At 40.3% G+C, this 20125-nt stretch overlaps 2 protein-coding genes across 19 annotated transcripts in view; one reads left to right on the forward strand and one right to left on the reverse strand.

The window, feature by feature from the left end:
• The window catches only part of ASB3 (ankyrin repeat and SOCS box containing 3), a 120532-nt gene that overhangs the window by 10961 nt on the left and 89446 nt on the right, over positions 1 to 20125 (forward strand). For 8 of the 14 annotated variants that reach the window (XM_063788802.1, XM_063788799.1, XM_024354089.3 and 5 more), the window contains 1 exon segment: positions 11517 to 11725. The exons of 2 other annotated variants lie outside the window; for them this stretch is intronic. In XM_063788802.1, coding sequence (XP_063644872.1) covers positions 11517 to 11725 — 209 coding nt within the window. 14 annotated transcript variants of the gene reach the window in all.
• CHAC2 (ChaC glutathione specific gamma-glutamylcyclotransferase 2) lies at positions 1923 to 9460 on the reverse strand. 5 transcript variants are annotated; one of them, XM_024354343.2, is made up of 4 exons: positions 9085 to 9213; positions 7070 to 7132; positions 5167 to 5207; positions 1923 to 2977 (listed from the first exon to the last, which is right to left on the reverse strand). In XM_024354343.2, exons 3-4 carry the CDS (start codon positions 5167 to 5169, stop codon positions 2594 to 2596), a joined length of 387 nt encoding a protein of 128 aa, XP_024210111.1. In that variant the 5' UTR covers positions 5170 to 5207; positions 7070 to 7132; positions 9085 to 9213; the 3' UTR covers positions 1923 to 2593. The 5 variants fall into 5 exon arrangements, with proteins under 5 accessions (XP_024210111.1, XP_024210110.1, XP_515472.2 ...); XM_024354342.2 differs by having other exon boundaries at positions 7070 to 7144; positions 9085 to 9207; XM_515472.7 differs by lacking the exon at positions 7070 to 7132 and having other exon boundaries at positions 5172 to 5207; positions 9085 to 9460.

Below are 20125 nucleotides of genomic sequence, written 5' to 3' on the forward strand. Positions count from 1 at the left end.
TATAAAGAGAAGGAGGCTCAGTACAATTAAGTAAAACAACCAAGAAAGTGAAACTGAAATATAGTATTTTAGAGAGGTAAAATGAACCATAGGAATGAAAAGTCCCTGAAATCCAATAAAGCTAATTTTCATCATATAAATTTGACATACAGAAGAAAAATTTTGGTATTTTAATTGTCTTTGGAAGAGTTAAAATTCTTCAACATAGTAGCCACAGGATTACAAAATCTTTGAGTCTGTAATATATGCTTAGAGTGAATTCAAGGTTTTATTTTAGTTTTTTGAGACAGGGTCTTGCTCTGTTGCCCAGCCTGGAGTGCAGTGGTGTGATCATGGCTCACTGCAGCCTCGAACTCCTGGGTTCAGGCAATAGTTCTGCCTCAGCCTCCTGAGTAGCTGGGCCTACAGGTGCATGCCACTACACCTGGCTAATTTTTAAATTTTTTATAGAGATGGTGCTCCTCTGTTGCTCTGGCTGGTCTCTAGCTCCTAGCCTGAAGTGATCCTCCCTTCACAGCATCCCATCACAGCACTCCAGAGTACTATGATGACAGGTGTGAGCCACTACACTGGCCAAATTCAAGGTTTTAGAAATCCATAAAAATAGATCGCCAAAAGCTGAATAAATTAATAGACAATGCAGTCAGTATTTTTGCTGAAAAAAGATAGGCATAACAGGAACATTTGATAGGTAACTTTTAGCGTGATGTGATGAAGAGAATTTTAAAGCACATTTATCATCTAATTGCCTGGAAAGAAAGAACCAGGGATGGTAAATTAGAAATTTAATAAATTTATCACCCTTTCTGTTTTACAGGACAAGTGAAATGCCGTCTGGAAAACTAATATTTAAAATGTTGGAAGATATTTAAAGTAGTTATGTAGCTGAGTAAATTACTAAGATGTTAATAAATAGGAAAACATGAAAAGGACATGTAGGACAGCTTTATGTGAAAAACTTCTGTACTAATTATTAGTCATGCCTGAGTTTAAGGAGCTTTTAGTAAGTATATTGTGTTTAGTTTTATACTGAAGTTCTTATGGTGAAAGATTCTAGAGAGATTATATGTCCTCTTGAGAAAGAAATAACCTATAATCAGGAATAACCTGAATGGTTTGAATCAAAGTTAATTCTATGTGAGTTAATAACTTGTTTCCTAGTTGAGTAGCAGCATACACCCAATTGATACTCTTCTTTAGGTGACAAAATAAAGAAAAAAGTTACGTACAAATAATCAGGTAATGCCACTTCTTAAAAAAATACAATCTATGCAGGTAACAAAATGGCACTTGTAGCCCATAAATTTGTACAAATAAAAAATTATAGGCCGGGCATGGTGGCTCACACCTGTAATCCTAGCACTTTGGGAGGCTGAGGCTGGTGGATCACCTGAGGTCAGGAGATCGAGACCAGCTTGGCCAACATGGTGAAACCCCGTCTCTACTAAAAATACAAAAATTAGCCGGGCGTGGTGGCACATGCCTGTAATCCCAGCTACGCGGGAGGCTGAGGCAGGAGAATTCCTTGAACCTGGGAGGTGAAGGCTGCAGTGAGCTGAGGTTGGCCCCACTGCACTCCAGCCTAGGCAACAGAGCGATACTCCGTCTCAAAAAACAAAACAAAATTATAATTCCAGGAGGTGCCTGTTCTTGGCTTCTGCCAGAGGTTACACTTTCCAGCCTGTGGGATGGCCAGACGCAGGCTGCAAAGAAAAAAAAAATTTTTATATGTATATATATATATACACACACACACACACACACACACACACACACACACATCGAGATAGTGACAGACAAAGAATTCCAAAAGCTGTTTTAAAAACTAAATTTTCATTATATGTGCCATTAATTTGTAGTATCAGCCCATCTTTTTCAGTTTTGGTATAAGATTAATACAAAGTGAATGACAGACTACATCATTAGTGATCATGATTTGTATAATGTAATTTATGCTTTAGTGAGTTATTTTCCATATAGTAAAATGCCTTTATTTAAAAAAGAAGAGGTACAGTACATTATAATTCCAAGGAAATTTTCGTATTTTAAAAATGCCAATTTTTGGCTAAAAACTCAAAAGATTTCATTTAATACTTGAATAACAAGGAAATTCACAATTAAGGCTGAAATACTGTTCATATTATTGTGTATTTCTAATCATGTTATTTTAAGCTTGTGTATTTTAAACCATGGTTACAGAATTGTATAGGAATATATTGAAGGCATAACCTTATATTTATTGGAATTTTGATTTAATTCTTTAGAACTTCAAAATAGTATTGGGATGTGAAACAGGATTATTATCACTCTGATAAAAACAAGACTGAACTGAGTCCTTCACTGTATTTTTCTAAAGAACTCACTTCTAGTGAGTAAGTGTTCAATAACATAAAGTTAGGAAATCTTTATGTTATTAAAATTTGAATTTTTCTTTCACTGTATCCCAATATTTTAAATATATGTTTCAGGACATTTCCAGTTAAAATAGAAGTTTAGATAATATCCTCACTACATTAAAAATAAGATCTTTAAGTAAACGTATTTCCAAATCATATTGTCATTGTGCACTGAAGTTAATTCTCTGAAGACTAAATTATATGCAATTGAGGTTCTGTTTCCCTTCTAAACGTTCCTTTACTAATTTTTCCAAAGCGAAAAGATGCTCATCTGCTTCTTCTGGCACAAGGTTCCTAATAGAATTTGCAAGTTCAAAAAGATATTCTGTATTTCTTCCACTTGGACCAGCTGCATTAAAAATTTGTTCAGCAATGTCTTCCAGAGGTGCAGGACCAAGATAATCAGGATTATCACATGTTCCAATATATAGCAATACACTGAATGGTTTTGTTGTGGGATCTTTTGGATAAAAAATGACTGTTGTGGTTCTGTAGCCTCCTTTCTCTCTGAAGTCAAGGTATGCTTTTACTTCTTCTTCCTTTCCTACTGGCAATCTGTAAGCAACACCCCATACACATCCCTGTTGAAAAATGAAAAGAATACACTGGTATTTATAAGGCTAATTAAAATAGGTGAAGAAAGGTTGTGATCTAAGAGAGTATCTCATATATTCTTTTCTGTTTGTTTTTGAGATGAAGTCTTGTCTGTTGCCCAGGCTGTGGTGCAGTGGCACGATCGTGGCCTACTGCAACCTCAGCCTCCCGGGTTCAAGCTATTCTCCTGCCTCAGCCTCTCGAGTGACTGGGATTACAGGAATGCACCACCATGCCCAGCTAATTTTTGTATTTTTAGTAGAGAAGGGGTTTTGTCACGTTGGCCAGGCTGGTCTCAAACTCCTGACCTCAAGTGATCCACCTGCCTCGACCTCCCAGTGTGCTGGGATTACAGGTGTGAACCACCATGCCTGCCCGTATCTTGTATATTTTTAAAAGTGGGCCAGGAGCGGTGGCTCACGCCTGTAATACCAGCACTTTGGGAGGCCGAGGTGAGTGGATCACGAGGTCAGGAGTGGAAGACCAGCCTGGCCAAGATGGTGAAACCCCGTCTTTACTAAAAATACAAAAATTAGTCAGGCACAGTGGCAGGCACTTGTAATCCCAGCTACTCAGGAGGCTGAGGCAGGAGCATTGCTTGAACCCGGGTGGCAGAGGTGGCAGTGAGCCGAGATCATGCCACTGAACTCTAGCCTGGGTTATAGAGTGAGACTGTCTCAAAAAAATAAAAAATAAATAAAAGTCAATACAGTTTTTCTTCACTTAAAGTGCACAGAAGAACATACTAAACAATAAAGGAAATAAGCACTTTAAAATCTCCATTGTGAATAATTTCTTTGTATTATAGGCACAGCAAGATATTTTATCTTAAAAAATTTTTTTTTTAATTTGGTCTTTTTCTTTAATAACGGGACTGAAATGAAAAATATGAGCCTTTCACTTGGTCATTAAAAAATTCTAGAAACAAAGTGCCATTTGTTTATTAACTGTTTAATTAGGAGTTATAAGTTACCAATTTGAAGATCTTTTTTATAAATGCTTTTCATAGTATCAATTATGAAAGCATTTCCTAATCCACACCATTATTTATCTGCCATTACTAACTGCTTGATTTTTGTTTATTAAAGTCCTTTCCAAAGTTAAACATTTAATTTCACAATATAAAATTCTGAATCTGTACCCCAATAAAATGACTGAAAATATTTAAGAAACTGAGGATTGTTGGTTAAATAAAACTTTCTGGTGCTCCAAACCAGTTTTAAAATCACAGGTTCTACTGGGGTCTACGGGAGGGTGGAGGGTGGGAGGAGGGAGAGGATCTAGAAAAATAACTAATTGATACTAGGCTTAATGTTAATACCTGGGTGATGAAATAATCTGTACAACAAACCCCCATGACACATGTTTACATATGTAACAAACTTGCACATCCTGCACATGTACTCCTGGACTTAAAAACACAAAACACAACACACAGGTGCTATTGATACAATTAAGCAATAAAGAAAATAAGAGTTCCTCACTTAGATTTCTGCTGAAAATGAGACTGGTAGCAAAAGTGAAGAGAGCTTTTAAGGGTTCCATTTAATTCTTGGTGGTAGTCTGGCTGTCGGGGGCGGGTATTTCCATTAATGTCAAAGGGGACCACAAAATTCTTAGTTAATAAACTTGTTTTTAAAAAAATCCCACGGCTGGGCGCGGTGGCTCATGCCTGTAATCCCAGCACTTTGGGAGGCCAAGGCGGGCGGATCACGAGGTCGGGAGATTGAGACCATCCTGGCTAACACGGTGAAACCTCGTCTCTACTAAAAATACAAAAAATTAGCCAGACATGGTGGCGGGCGCCTGTAGTCCCAGCTACTTGGGAGGCTGAGGCAGGAGAATGGCGTGAACCCGGGAGGCAGAGCTTGCAGTGAGCCGAGATCGCGCCACTGCACTCCAGCCTGGGCGACAGAGCTAGACTCTGTCTCAAAAAACCCCACAAAAACGAAAACTACATGCTATTTGTCTGTACATTGTTGTCTACCTTGCACTCTGCATTCTAACTTTTCTTATTGGCCTCATTTTTCACAAACACGAAAAAACCCCACAAATACAGAGAAGAATTCTAAATTTAGGGTAGTTCAAATTGTCTGTGATGACTGTTAATCAAATTGAAACAGAAACATCACAATATTTTATAAAATTAAAATTATACAAAAAAGAATATTTATACCATACCGCAGGATCTTCAACAAGAGTCACAACTCTTCCAGGCTGTTTTACAAAGGTAAAAAAAAATTTTTCTGAATTAATAAAGTTCATTAAGTAGCTGAGCATTAGCAACATTTTTGACATGGAATATTTGAATTATATTTGCTCATAAGAAGCACTATTTCTTAAGCATAGTTATTTTTTATGGTAAAGCTTAAGTGAATTAAGAGAACCTACCTTATCTAGAGACTGTGTTGGCCTTTCTAAAAGATTTCCATCAATTTATACGTATTAGGTATATTATATTCACTTTACATGGATATATTGGAAAACATACCAGTAACTAAAGGTCATCTAAAATGAAAGGCAAATGGAAGCAGTAATTATAAATATTCTGGTTTTTCCCTTAAGGAAAAAAGAATGTTATAGTTTTATTTATTTATTTATTTTTTGAGACGGAGTTTTGCTCAACAAGCCCAGGCTGGAGTGCAGTGGTGCGATCTTGGCTCACTGCAACCTCCAACTCTCGGGCTCAAGCGATTCTCTCACCTCAGCCTCCTGAGTAGTTGGGATTACAGGCGCCCGCCAAGACGCCCAGCTAATTTTTGTATTTTTAGTAGAGATGGGTTTACCATGTTGGCCAGGCTGGTATCGAACTCCTGACCTTAGGTAATCCACCCGTCTCGGCCTCCCAAAGTGCTGGGATTACAGGCGTGAGCCACCGCACCCGGCCTATAGTTTTATTAGGGGAAAAAAAATATGACATAAAGGGTGCTTTCCTATATATAGGGAAGTGACTTTCAAATTTAGTGGATCAAAATGACCTAGAGGGCTTGACAAAGACATTGTTAGGCCACACCTCCAGAGTTTTTGATTCTGTAGGTCTGGAGCTGTCTAAGAATTTGCATTTGTAACAACTTTCCTGCTGATTTCAGAAATTGTTCTGGGGCTCATACTTTAAGAACCACTGCTACCAGGGGATATTAAGAGGTTTTAAGTGCGAGAGAATGAGTGATTTACACTTCTGAGTTATGAAGTGTTCTTACCTTTCTGTATATGGTAATGGTGCTTCAAGGTAGGCATTTCTTTTACATTCATAAATGAACTTTACTTTGCTCTATTTAAAGGTCAGTATTAGAACTGGCCTATTCGTGTAGCTCTTATATGGGACAATCAGACCACCTGTGTTCTAGGCAATTTTATTTTCCCATTTTGGTTTTAACACAGGTCAGTTAACAATATTATGGAAAGCTTCACTTTTTACTATTCAACTTGAGGTTGAAATGGTATATTATGAAGCCAAAACAAGTTTTATTTGTTCTCCCATTTCAAAGACTGATAAAACAGTCTTTGTTTATAAATGGAAAGCCTTAGAGAAAGTCCAGACTTGGAATGTTCCATAATTTAAGGCACAAAGGTGACACCTATCAGTGCCTGTAAGCTTTTTTTTTTTTTTTTTTTTAAATAAACTTCGTCCACAGAGTACCAAAGGCTGTATGTGTACTGATACCTTAACATCATTCATGGGAATGCTGAGTCATAAGCCACAATTTTACCTACTTGTATGCCCAATGTCTGGCACATAGCGAGCCTAAATCATCCAGGCATTTGTGTCATCTTTGTTGCTATTTCCTTCTAGTCTTCATCTGTTCGTATAGATAATTTGTAATCATGGAACACATGGGATTTTGGATTATGATTTCTCATTTAATTTTCCTGTTAGTCTTCTCATACATTTTAATAGTTGCATAATATTGTGTCATTGATGAACTATAAACATTCCTGTGTTCTTGGACATTTAGATTTCTGACTTGTTTTCTTTTTAAGATAATGCTACAATGAGGATATATATATTGGTGAGGGTCAAGTAGATAATGCCATATTATTTTCAATTTCAAAGTGAATTAGAAGTTATTTATGCATACCTACTGTGTGCTGTGGAGAAGATGAAATCTTGATTCTTGGTTCCAGTAGCTTATATTGTCATTCTAGAATGCAAACTAACGTGAAATAAATAGAGCTAAGATATGGGCTAAGATGTATGGTATTAAGTGCAGTTAGAATTCTGAGTCTTAGGTGATCAGAAAGACACCTTTTTTTAGCTCTTTTTTTTTTTTTTGAGACGGAATTTCACTCTTGTTGCTCAGGCTGGAGTGCAGTAGCGCAATCTCGGCTTACCGCAACCTCTGCCTCCCAAGCGATTCTCCTGCCTCAGCCTCCAGAGTAGCTGGGACTCTACTGGCGTGCGCCACCACGCCCAGCTAATTTTGTATTTTTAGTAGAGACGGGGTTTCTCCATGTTGGTCAGGCTGGTGTTGAATTCCCGACCTCAGGTGATCCACCCGCCTAGGCCTCCTAAAGTGCTGGGATTATAGGCGGGAACCACCACGCCTGGCCAGCCCCTTTCTCCTTTTAAAGAATCACGGACTGTTGTGTTGACTAGGCAATTTCTAATCATCAGTCTATTCTGACAGCATACATATCTCAATGTGTTTTGTAACACACTGTACATTTTGGTCAAGACTAGTAAAGTATGTTGTTATAGCCACATACATAAATATTTAATACTTGGTCATTATAATTGGAGCCTGGGCTAAAGGTTTTCTTTTCGGAATGGCAATTTTAAATATTCATATCAAAACTGACAACTCTCAAACTCCTGGCCTCAAGCAGTCCTCCTGGCTCAAACTTCCGAAGTGCTGGGATCAGAGGCGTGAGCTACCGAGCCCAGCCAAAACTGACAACTCAGAAGCCATTTAATTTAGCTTAGTTCTTTAATGTCTTGAATATTGTTCTAGAGCATTCTTAGAGATACTTTGGCCATGACATTTCTGTTGATCTGTAAATGTGCATTTATCCTAAGCCATTGCCCCTTTTCAGGTCACTGTGTCCAACATCCCAATAGGCCAGTATAGTCTACTTAAAAGCCAAGTTCTTAACTGACCAACTCTAGTTGAGATAGAATGGTTTATAATTCAGGTTCTTTTCGTGATTTTAATCCCATGTCTCTCTTATGAGCAGTTGCAAACTACTTTAGCGCCTTGATCTTTTCCGCTTTCCATTGACCAATTTCCAAATTATTAGTTACCTCAATCTTAGTTTTCTTTATGGATTAGTTGTTTTGTAGCCAGTACAAAGCTGATTTGCATAAGCAGTGAGCTGCTGCTAATTCTCTATACATATATTGAGATTAATGTCTTTGTATGACCGACTGAAAAGTGAATCAATGAACTTACATTTCATATTATAATTATGAGAACCATCAAGAAAGTAACATTAAAATAATGCTGGATATAGTAATGAGTTTGGTACTATGTTATTCATATAACCAGAACTTCATTTAACTTCACTAGTACTGAAAACCAAAGTGAGTTCCTTAATAACCAGCGAAAATTTTGGAAACTCATTCTGCAATTCTGTGTGTCAGAAAATAAAACTTTTGAAAGATGTAAAGAAATCCTAGAAGTAACATGCACGTTTAATCGCAAGCTCATGAAAGTCGGCTAGAATGCAGAAATGCCAACAAATTTAATTGCTAAAAAGCTGAATTTGCAACTTGATTTACTATTTCAACTCTGTGGTGACATGAGCATTCATCTTCCCGCCAATGGGACTTTTTTTCTTTTGGCAGAGGTTGCAGAGACATGGAGTCCCCATCTCCGCACTCAGCCTGGTGCGAGCTCGTGCGCCTGTGCCCGCGCTTCTCGCCGTCTCTAGAAACTAACCACCGGCATCTTAAGCAGCTTCGGAAGGAGTGCCCGGGCTGGGTTAGAGATGGCGGGCAGGTGGCAGGGAAAATCTACAGAAATGTTACCCCAAGCCATGTGCTTGGCCCCCATGAAGCGCTAAGGTGTGGTTCTCTAGGGTGTGGGTGCTGTGTGTGGAGTTGGGGAGCAGGGGTCAGGGGGCAGTAAGTGTGGGGAGCTGACCGGCGCCTCACCTTGCCGGGGACCCCGCGGTGGTCCGTGCTGCCCTGCCAGAAGCGCCTGCTGTAGTTTGTGATGTATCCGACCAGCTTGTCCTGATAGGGGAAATCCACCTTCCAGATCAGGGACCCGTAACCAAAAACCCACATCTTCTCGCGGCTCCTCTGCCACAGTGGCCGTGAGTCCTAGCTGTCGCCGCGCCGCCGGGGACTGAAGCCTCCGGTAAGCGAGTAACCGGCTGCGCGGGGCGCAGGCGCGATGGCCACTTGGGGCGCAAAGCGCACTGGGAGTTTAGATCCAGAAAGATTTTCCGAGCGGATCTCAGTCAGCTTTATTTTATTTCCTTGATTAGGGTGTCAAGAGGCATTGACCTTCGGTGTAGTAAGCAATGGATTCTTTTGCAGCATCCGTAAATCACCCTAACCTACCTTTAGTGCCCGTGTGCAGAAAACTACAATACCCACAATGCTTTTTGGAGCTATTTGGCTCTGAAATTGGAACTGGGCTTATTTCTAACGGGGCCGAGGAAGGAGAAAAGAGCAGGAGTCGTCACTCGTGTCCAGATACGGAGGCGGTGTACCAGCACCGCAGGTAGCAAAGCACCTAGAAACACGTTTTGTTCTGCTTTGGAAATTAGATTTTTGCCTATATAACAGCAGCCAGAGGAATGTAATTCATATTTGATTTTATGTCCTGAAAAAAAAGTCTTTTGCCTTTCAAATAAAAGCAGAAAGTTTACAATAGGAGTTTACGCTTGTGAAAGAGTAGCTGTCATTTCAATGGGAATTGTTTATATATTTAAATTTTACACAAATTTATTCATCTTTAGTATTATCATTGGCTTGTTCACAAAAGAGCAGGCAAATGTTCTTAACTTGGGGCCCCTGTAAAGGCTTTGGAAACGAGCTGGGGAACCTGAATTTGTATACAAAATTTGGGGTGTACCCTTTTCTACGGGGAAACTACAGCTTTCATGAGTTTCTCCAAGGGGTCAAGGATCCTAAAATTTTTTGAAGATCTGCTCATTAGAGCTCTTGCTGCAAAATATTGTTTAGGAAATTCGCTTGGACTATCATGGCTGTGTCTCTGTGAAAACAGAAACCTTACCAAGTGATTGTTCTTTCTTGAAGATTTTTATACCATGATCTTGAATGCTAAAACACTCAGATTCAAGGGGTATTATTTGTTTTCTTATAAAGAAATCAGCAGGAAGCTGCTACCAGACAGACAAACAAACAAAAAAACAAGTCTTTTCCTATTTTCTCTAAGTTGTGGTTTCAAATTGCCTGATATGGTTGCTAACCCTTCTTTTTTGAAAAATTTTGAATATACAGAAAACTCAGATAAAAAGAGTGTAATGACCAATACCTTTCATCTAGATCCAATAATTACCATTTTGCACAGTTGCTTTACTTCCTTTTTACTTTATTTATACTTTTAAATGGAGAACATTTGAAGTTGCATGTGTTATGACATTTTACTGCCACATACTCTACATGTGTCTCATAAGAATAAGGACATTCATCCTAGAACAAGTTCCCTAAAAAAAAAGAATAAGGACATTCTCCTAATAACTGTGATGCCATTATCACATCTGAGAAAATTAACAATAGTTATGTAATCAAATACATATTCCATATCCAAACTGCTTCATAGAGTCACTAACAAGAAATTGTGTCTTTGAGAGAGTCACATGAGAGCTATACTGGACTCTGACTGGAGGGGAACTTGAAGTGAGCATTGGAGGGAGGTGATGATGTGGGCAAGAACTCTGTTAAGAACTTTCTGGGCTATGTAGGAAAACCGGGCTCATCTCTTTATGGTGTTCTCTGTTGGTTTCAGTATGCTCAGTCAGTGGGTCTATTTGGTCAAGCATAGAGAATCTGAGTGTTTAACCTCTTCTGGAAAGGACAAGCAGGTGCAGGAAGACTAGAATGACACCTATCTTTCACTGCTTTTCTGGCCTCTTTGGTTTTAGTTGTTTCCTATAGAGGGCTATATATTGAGGCTGAGCATTGCTGGTAGTTGAATGGCCATCTCTGCATAATGTAGTGTACACTGGGGATTAAGCAGAGGTGCTCTTATCAATGGAGCACCAAAGAGGGTGCTCTTATCAATGGAGCACCAAAGAATGCGTTGTGGTGGGGTATGAACAGGAGCAGAAGCCTACTCCTCAAACATTTCCAGAGGAGGAAAGATAGAACACTTAAAAGTCCCTTCATGTTTTTAGTGGGAACCTTCCAAGGAATTCCAATCTGCCAAACAGAGAAACTTCCTGCTTTAGGCACCAGCAGAGACTGTGGCATGGCAGTCACTTTCTGTATTGTGGGCCCTTCTTCGTCAGTCATGTGAGAGATACTAGACAGGCCCACCGTGATTTGCTCACCTCTAGGAGTGAAGTGTTGTTTTATTGACTATAGTATTATCCTTCTACCTTGTTTTGTAGACTGGTCAAACAAATGGATTTTACAGAGGCTTATGCGGACACATGCTCTACAGTTGGACTTGCTGCCAGGGAAGGCAATGTTAAAGTCTTAAGGAAACTGCTCAAAAAGGGCCGAAGTGTCGATGTTGCTGATAACAGGGGATGGATGCCAATTCATGAAGCAGCTTATCACAACTCTGTAGAATGTTTGCAAATGTTAATTAATGCAGGTAAAGTAAATTCAAGGTATGGAGGCTTTGCCTACAAACTGGATTAATAAAACATAAAAAAGTATAATACATAACTTATTAACAGTAGTATTTGTTTCCCTTTCTATAGTCATAAAATAACTGCCTGAATTTATTTATTAAGGATAGTAAGATTGCCTGCCTTGGATTCAATTAGTATGATACTCTAGTTGGACATCTTATACGGAAGTGCCTCTGTCTGGCCTCTTTTTATTGACTGACCTAGGTGATATGGGAGAAGTAGTCTGCTGTTTGAATTTAAGCATTTGGTAGTTACTGGTCATGTTTATTCTTTCTTCCTTTACCAAACAGAAAGAGCAATTGTACTGAAATTGAGGATGTGTTTTGATTGAATTAGTCTTTTTCTTTTTAAACACTTTTTAATACTTTTGGGAATTTTTACAACTACTTAGCATGAGACAAGATGCCTGCCTTCCTGATGCTTTTTCTTGTCAGAGGAAACAGATGACAAATATCTAAATAATTAAACAAGATAATTTAAAAAGGTAAAAGTGTTATGAAGAAAATAAAACAAAGTAGAGATAATAAAACAGATGGGATAGAGAAAAATGGTGTGCTACTGCACATCTCTTTACATCTCTGCATTCAGTGACTTCATGCTTGGGATCAGCCATGGTAGGAGTATTTACACCACAGAAACAAGCCAGTGCTACAAACCAGTGCTATAAACTGGGCTTTCTTCCCTCTGGACAGCTAGTTATTAAATGTTAACCAGCACACTACTGAGTGAAGGACATTGACTAAAGGCGAGATTCTGACATTTAGTAGAGAGGGGGTAGGAAGAAAACAAATGGTGACTGAGCATTGCTTTGTGATAGTCATTGTGCTACATGCTCAATTTATCTTCTTTATCTAATATTTATAAAAGTGGTGTTAGAGGCAGTATTATCCTCATTTTATTGGTGAAAAGACCAAGGCTCAGAGAAGTTGACTTGTAAAAGGTTACATAATAAACTAGGGTATTTGATTTGAACCCATTTCTCTGACTCTAAAGCCCTTTTTTTTCTTCTCATACCAAGCTTCTAACATTTAATTGAATGAATTTATAGCATTCAGTTAAAATGAGGTTGACTATAATACTCTGCATTGTAACACACAGAACCAATTTCGTTTCATTGATCGTGGAAATTCAGACCCTCTTTCCTGCATACTTGTCATCACCAGGTATAGGTCCTTAAAATGTAAACTTCTGGGTCCATAGCCCATCAGAACTACTAATTTGTTACCTGCTGGACGGGAAAGGAAATAATCTTTACATTGTTTTTGGTAGTGGTAGCTATTTTGTTGTTGTTGTTGTTTTGTTTTTTTCTTTTTTTTTGTCTTAACAGGTAAGAGATGGTAAGGCTAAACTTCCTAAATCATAATGCAGGAAATTTGTCATGATTGTTTTTAAAATCACATGTTCAAGTGTCTAGTGTCTATTATAGTTGAGTGTTTGAAGATACTGGAAAAATATATGTTATTCCTCTAATTTCAAACGCTTAAGATATGTTTTCAGAATCTGTTTGAAGTTAACTATAAAGCTTGAGTTCCCAAACTATTTGTAGTAACAAAGACATGAGTTTGAATATCCTTTTCTAGGCAAAAAGCTCATTTCCAATATACTGTTACATCTCTTCTTCATATCAGAATAGTGTAGTTTATGTTACAGATTTTTTTCATCTGCTGAGTAAACTTGGGCATGCTTTTGACTAAAGGCATTTGAACTGGCTGTTAAATTCATCTCTACAGTTGTCCCGCCATATCCACAGGGAATTGGTCCCAAAATGTCCACGGACACCAAAATTCATGGATGCTCCTCAAGTTCGGCAGTCTGCCCTGAAGATAGGAAAATGTCCTATACACACATACAAAAAGTCAGCCGTCTGTATCTGTGGGTTCCACATCCTACAAATGCTATTATCTTCCATCCCAGTTGGTTGAATCTGCAGGTGCAAAACCCATGGATACAGAAGCCCGACTGTATTTCCTTTTTTTCTGAGACAGAGTCTTGCTCTGTCGCCCAGGTGGGAGTGCAGTGGTGCGACCTCGGCTCACCACCACCTCCACCTCCCAGATTCAGGCGGTTCTCCTGCCTCAGTCTCCCAAGTAGCTGGGACTACAGGTGCACACCACCAATGCCTGGCTAACTGTCTCACTTTGTTGCCGAGGCTGGTCTCAAACCCTTGGCTCAAGTGATCCTCCTGCCTTGGCTTCCCAAAGTGCTGGGATTACAGGTGTGATGCATCACACCTGCTGTCTTTTATTATATAATTTTCCTACCTCCCTGAGGTTTATCTAATATTAATACACTGTCAGAGATTCCTAAAAGATAATTAGTGCACCCAAATAAGAAGGTATGTAGGCCTACACAAATAAAATGGAAATATCTAAAATGATTAGAAGAGTTTTGCTTCACTGTCTCTTCAATTTAGATTTGGAATCCATTCTGAGTATCATACATGGTCTTCTGACTCAAGTTGGAGAAGAGCATTCAAGTGTGGTGTAGATTACATAGAAGTTTAATATGCATACATATTTTTGTATTTCTTATGTATCTCATTTTAGTTTTCTGTTTAACATATTAGCACAGATAACAAATTTGCTTGTCTTCTCTCCTGTATTGGAGGTTGGGTGTAATGGGTGTTGAGATTTTATGAAGCTTGTCATCCTGGAGGGCAGTAATGATCTTCACTGACAATTAATGCCATTCAATAATAAGTCATTTGCTGACTAAAAGTCCCTTAAAAATCTTATAATTATTAAGCATATAGCTAAAAAATACTTTTATTTGGCTAATAAATGATCTAGCTCATAGTATTTTTTATTAGTTCATGTTAAATAAGAAAATATGCACTAATACTGGGCACAGTAACAGATGCGGGAGTTCCTTAGACAAATAAATCATTGTAGCACAGCGATTAAGAGTTACGGTCAGATGGACCTGAATTCTAGTGACTCTACCATTTTATTGGTGTGACTTTGGACAGGTTTTTTAACCTCTAAGTGGTTTAGTTTTTTCATCTGTTAGATAGAAATATTCCATTGTTCCAGCTCAGGCCAGAAACTCTGGGCCATCATTAATTCCTTTCTTTTTCTCATATTTCTCATCTAGTCAGTCAGCAAATTTGTGTATGTGTATGTCTATATTTGTGTGTATGTATACACACACACACACAGTTAGATCACTTCTCACTACCATTAATACCTTGTCTGCGTTGCTATAATAGCATCTTAACAGATCTTCTCTATCTGCTATTGCTCCTTCTGCATCCTATGACAGACCACCCTCAATATATTAGAGGGATCATTTTAAAATGCAACAGACCAAGTCACTCTTCTGCTCTCTTGAGTGAAAACACTTTTGTATAGTATTTCATGGTAGAGATGTAGTGTAATTTATGTAACCATTCTTCTATTGATAGATATTTTGTTTGTTTCCTAAAGTTTTGCTGTTATAACTAGTGATTCAGTGAACATCCTTATGTATATATCTTTGTCTACATGGTTAACCATTTCTGTAGGATGGAGTTTTAGAAGTGCAATTACTGTTTGATAAGTTAGAGTTTCCTGGAGAAATAGAACCAATAGAAAATATATAGATAGACAAGAGGAGATTTACTGTGGGAATTGGCTAATGTAATTATGGGAGCTGAGAAGTCCCATCATATGCTCTCTGTAAGATGGAGAACCAGGAAAGCTGGTGGTGTAACTCACCCTAAGTCTGAAGGCCTGAGAACCAGGGGAAGTGATAGTGTAACTCTCAGTCTGAGGCCAAAGGACTGAGAACTGGGGTGTGGGAGGCCACTGGTATAAGTCGTGGAGTTTGAAGGCCTGAAGATCAGGATCTCCAGTATCCAAGGGCAGGAGAAGATGCATGTCCTAGTTCAAGAGAGAATGAATTCTCCTTCTGCCTTTTTTTTTTCATTTGCAGGATTAATAGAGTGAAAACAGAGCCCCCATACAACGGGAGGGGACCCAAAGGGGGTTGCTGCTCCCTGCTCGAATGCCTGAGTTTATATCCTGATCATTGTCCCTCCCTCTGTGCTCTCAGGCGATATATGATTTGACTATTTCTTTACCTCGTGCTGTAGCCTAATTTGTATTTTAGTGAGCCCTCTTTTCTACCTGATTGGTCAGGTGTGAGCTGAGTTACAAGCCCCGTGTTTAAAGGTAGGTGCGGTCACCTTTCCCAGCTAGGCTTAGGAATTCTTAGTTGGCCTAGGAAATCCAGCTAGTCCTGTCTCTCAGTCCCCACTCTCAACAGTAAAACCCAAGTGCTGTTGGGGAGGTTGGCCGACGACTGCTCTTAAGTGCTTCCTGCTGTATTGGGGCATAGTAGGGGTCGTGCAGTTTAGATTTCATCAGGAGTGCCTTCAATGTCATTAACATCGGAGCATGGGCTAGCAGGCTGTTCCAGGGGTCCACGGTAGATCTTAGTCATGGACTGCATCTGGGGTTCCATTTGAAGAACAATTTGTAGTTTTACAGCTTTGATTCTGGAAGAGACAAACTTAACAAGGAGGTTAAAGATACAGGGATTGAAATGTAGGCCTGAAGTGCCAGGGATTATTTCTTCAGCACACTTCACAGGCCCTGACTATCTGCTTGATAGTTTTGAAAAGGCCTGGTCCAGTAAATAATGATTTGGCCATCTGATGGGTGCTATCAATGCCTAAGTGAAAGGTCTAGTGAAGGGTTTTAAGTAATTTCCATTGGTTAGCTGCAGGCAAAAGTATTTTTCCTTCTTCAGTGGCTAGCCATCCTGAGGGGAAGAAGCTATGTACTCTTGAGGTTCCCCATTCTATTTCTTCTGCTGAGTACTGGGCCTTGGTTTCCTGGAGGGGATTACCCCATACTAGGGGTCCTTCTGTAAGCATTTCTAATGGAGGGTCCTACCTTGCAACTCTTTTGGCTTCAATATCCGCTTGGCGGTTCCCTTCTACTTCTTTTCTTTTCTTTCTGGTGACCCCGGCAGTGTAAAACTGCCACCTCTTTAGGTTTCTGTAGAGCCAAAAATAATCTCCTAATGTCTTCCTGATGTTTGATAGGTATTCCCTCGGAAGTTAGGAATTCCCTTTCTCTCCATATTGTTGCATGGGCATGGAGAGTTAGGTAAGCATACTTAGAGTCTGTATATATATTTACCCTTTTTCCTTCTCCTAATTCTAGTGTATAACGGCCCCTGCTTTTCCTAGGATGTCTCCCCCTAACAAAGGAGTGGGGCTTTCAGGCATAATTAGAAAGACATGTGAAAAGAGTAAAGTTCGCCAGTCACAACTTAGTGGCTGGGAGAAGTATATAGTGACTGCCTGTCCTAGGATCCCCTCAGATAGTGACAGATCTGGAGGACAGTTGTCCGGGACAGGAGAGTAAGACTGAGACAGCTGTGCCAGTGTCCAGGAGACAGTTAACCTCCTGGCCCTCAATGATCAAGCATACCCGGGGCTCTGTGAGGGTGATGGCGTGGGCTGGTGCTTGCCCTGGACACCCTCAGTCCTGCTGCTGTATCATCTATTATAGGTTATCAATTATAGGTTAGTGGCTTCTGACTCAGAGGACCTTCATCCCCTGGGGCAGTGGGCCTTCCAATGATTCCCTTGACATAAGGGGCATGGACGAGGGGGCGGCTTATTTCTATTCGGACAGTCTTTTTTAAAGTGTCCTTGTAAACCATACTGGAAGCAATCCCTGTTAGGCATTCGATTTGCCCAGCCTTTCCCTGTTCCAGAGCCTTCAAAGTCCATTTGCCTGAAGACCATGACTAAAGTGGTGGCCTTTTTCTTATCCCGTTTATCCCGTTCTGCCTGCTCCTCCTGATCTTTATTATAAAAAACTGAGGTTGCCAACTTCAGTAGGGTTTCTAAGTTTTGCTCCGGGCCTAAGGCGGACTTTTGAAGTTGTGTTCTAATGTCTGCAGCTGACTGAGTGATAAACTTATCCTTTAAGATTAGTTGGCCCTCAATAGAGTCATGCGACAGAGAGGTATGCTTTCTCAAAGCCTCCCTTAGTGTCTCCAGAAAGGCGGTAGGATTTTTCTTCCTTTCCCTGTGTTATAGTGGACATCATTGAATAATTCATAGTCTTCCTCCTAGTTTTCCTTAGCCTTCTTGCACGCAAGTTAGCAAATGTCTGTGGAACCAATCTCCATGTTCTGATTCTGCGTCCCAGTGAGGGTCTACACTGGGAACTGCCTCCTGGCCTGTGGGGAATTGTTCTCTTTCTTCTGTTGTCATCCTATCATTGACCTGACTGAGATACCAGAGATTGCCAAACTCTCTGGCTGCAGTTATGGTGGCACTTCTCTCTTTTGTGGTTAGTGTCTGATCTAGCAGCAACATTATATCTCTCTATGTCAGATAAAAGCATTGTTCTAACCCTTGTAAAACATCAATATAGCCATCAGGGTTATCTGATAATTTACCTAGGTCTATTTTAATTTGCTTCAAGTCTGACAGGGAAAAAGGTACATACACTCTGGGCGGAATTCTCCAGAATACATCTTAGGGGCGTTTTTGCCTTGGGGGGAACGTGTCCCATCTGAAAAAAGAACATAGGGATGCCAGCACCTCTAGTCATTTTCCAATGAGCATTATCCCAGAGGACTAGAGCGTCCTCTGTGGTCCTAGTGCTTATTCCTTTCCAGGGTGTATAACTACCCATGGACCTCTGCTTATCGGATTAGTTACACTCACCAATGTAGCAGTCCTGCACCCCTTTTCCCACCTTTCTTGACCACAAAGAAAGGGGTCCGGGCTGCTGGATTCTAGTGGTCCTTTACCAGCATGCCCAATATTGCTTTTGCGCTCAAGGGTGAGTTCTAGAGCTGGGCTGGGTTCCTGAGTATTTTATAACAACCCAGCTGCCCCATCAAGATGCGTTCCCATAAACAACAGTTCTTATGCAAATTCTTTTCAGAGAGGGTGTAGGTAACCTTTTGAGTTAGGATTGAGGTAGAGTTTTTGCCCACTAGGGCCTTTGTCCTTTTCCCTTGTAGGAATACGCCCTAATTATCAATCTTAAACTTTTTGTTGCCCTGGATTAAGTCCTTGCCGGTACGAAATTTGAGAGACTGATCCTGTTTATCCCATGTGCCTTTTTCCGTGGGTTACTGGGTTAAGGATTTTTGATAGGAAGGCTATGTGTTGTCAGTGGTCTCAGTGTTTTCAGGCTATGCCCTTGTTTACACTGACAGCAAGGTAGTATTGGAGTGTTATAGGGTCACAGAGAAGACCTTCAGTTATCAATTATAGGTTTTAAATTTACCCTGGCTTTTAAAGGAATAGGGTGCACTGTTTTTTCTTTACTACTTCTATCTCTCTTTTTCTCTCTCTCCCTCTCTTTTCTCTCTCTCTCTGTCTCTTCTCTCCTTGAGTTACTTAATTCGCTTTCATCCTGATCTATTATGTTGTCATAGACCCAGTTCCAGTTGTTAAAGTACTGGGTCATGAGTTTCAAGGCCCTGGCCAAGGAGCCAAGGCTTGGAGATTGTATTGCAGAGGGATAAGCTGGGTAGAAATCAGGGGAGGAGAGCATCTTACATGATGGGAGAGCAATCCTCCTAGCCATTTACAAACTTGGGGCCCTGGCAAGGGTGGTGGGGAATGGGTCCCACATAACTGCCCATGTTGAGAGCTGTATATCTAAACTGGGACACCAGGGACAAGATTCCCTGGGTTCATAGCCTAGATGCCTAAGGACACAGCATAGAACTTCCTTAGATCCCTTTGGAGATACAACTTGCTCTAATACTTGGGAGAGGAAATGAAGTCTGAACCATTAGTACCTAGGAGGCAGGGATCGGAGGAAGTAGATTCAGAAGTAAGGAGAATTTTGGGCTACACTTTCAAGAAAGTCATGGTCGGGACCCAGGAGGTATGGGTCAGAAGGAAAGGTAGGGGTGCATGCATGGGCGACTGTTGAGTAGAGACTTTGGCTGCGCCATGATCTCAACCAGCTAACGCCGGGAGTTCGGGACGACAGCTTTCTGCCTCTAGTCGGCCCTCAGCCTCCCCAGGAAAATTGAAAGCAGAAGCTGGTTCCAGGCAGACCAACGCTCCCAACCCAGAAGGGTTGGACGTTGTTAGAAAGCCCTTTCCCAGATAGCCTCACACCTGAGTCTTAAGTCTGGCGGCCACACTAATTATTTTTAACCGGCTGACAGGTGCCTGGTATTTTCCTCCAATTCTAAGGAAGGATAGGACAGAATAGCAAGCGAAAGTGGTCCAATATTACTCACCGCTTTTGAGGTCCCTTCGTGGTCACCAAAATGTTACTAGGGGGTCCTTGTTCTTAGAGCTCCTAAGATGGTGGTAGGCTGCTTCCAAGATGGTGGCAAGCCTCTTGTTCTCTGACCTCGGGTTCTTGACCTCACGGATTCCA

Source organism: Pan troglodytes, chromosome 12, assembly GCF_028858775.2.
Source record: "Pan troglodytes isolate AG18354 chromosome 12, NHGRI_mPanTro3-v2.0_pri, whole genome shotgun sequence".
Taxonomy (NCBI): Eukaryota; Metazoa; Chordata; class Mammalia; order Primates; family Hominidae; genus Pan; species Pan troglodytes.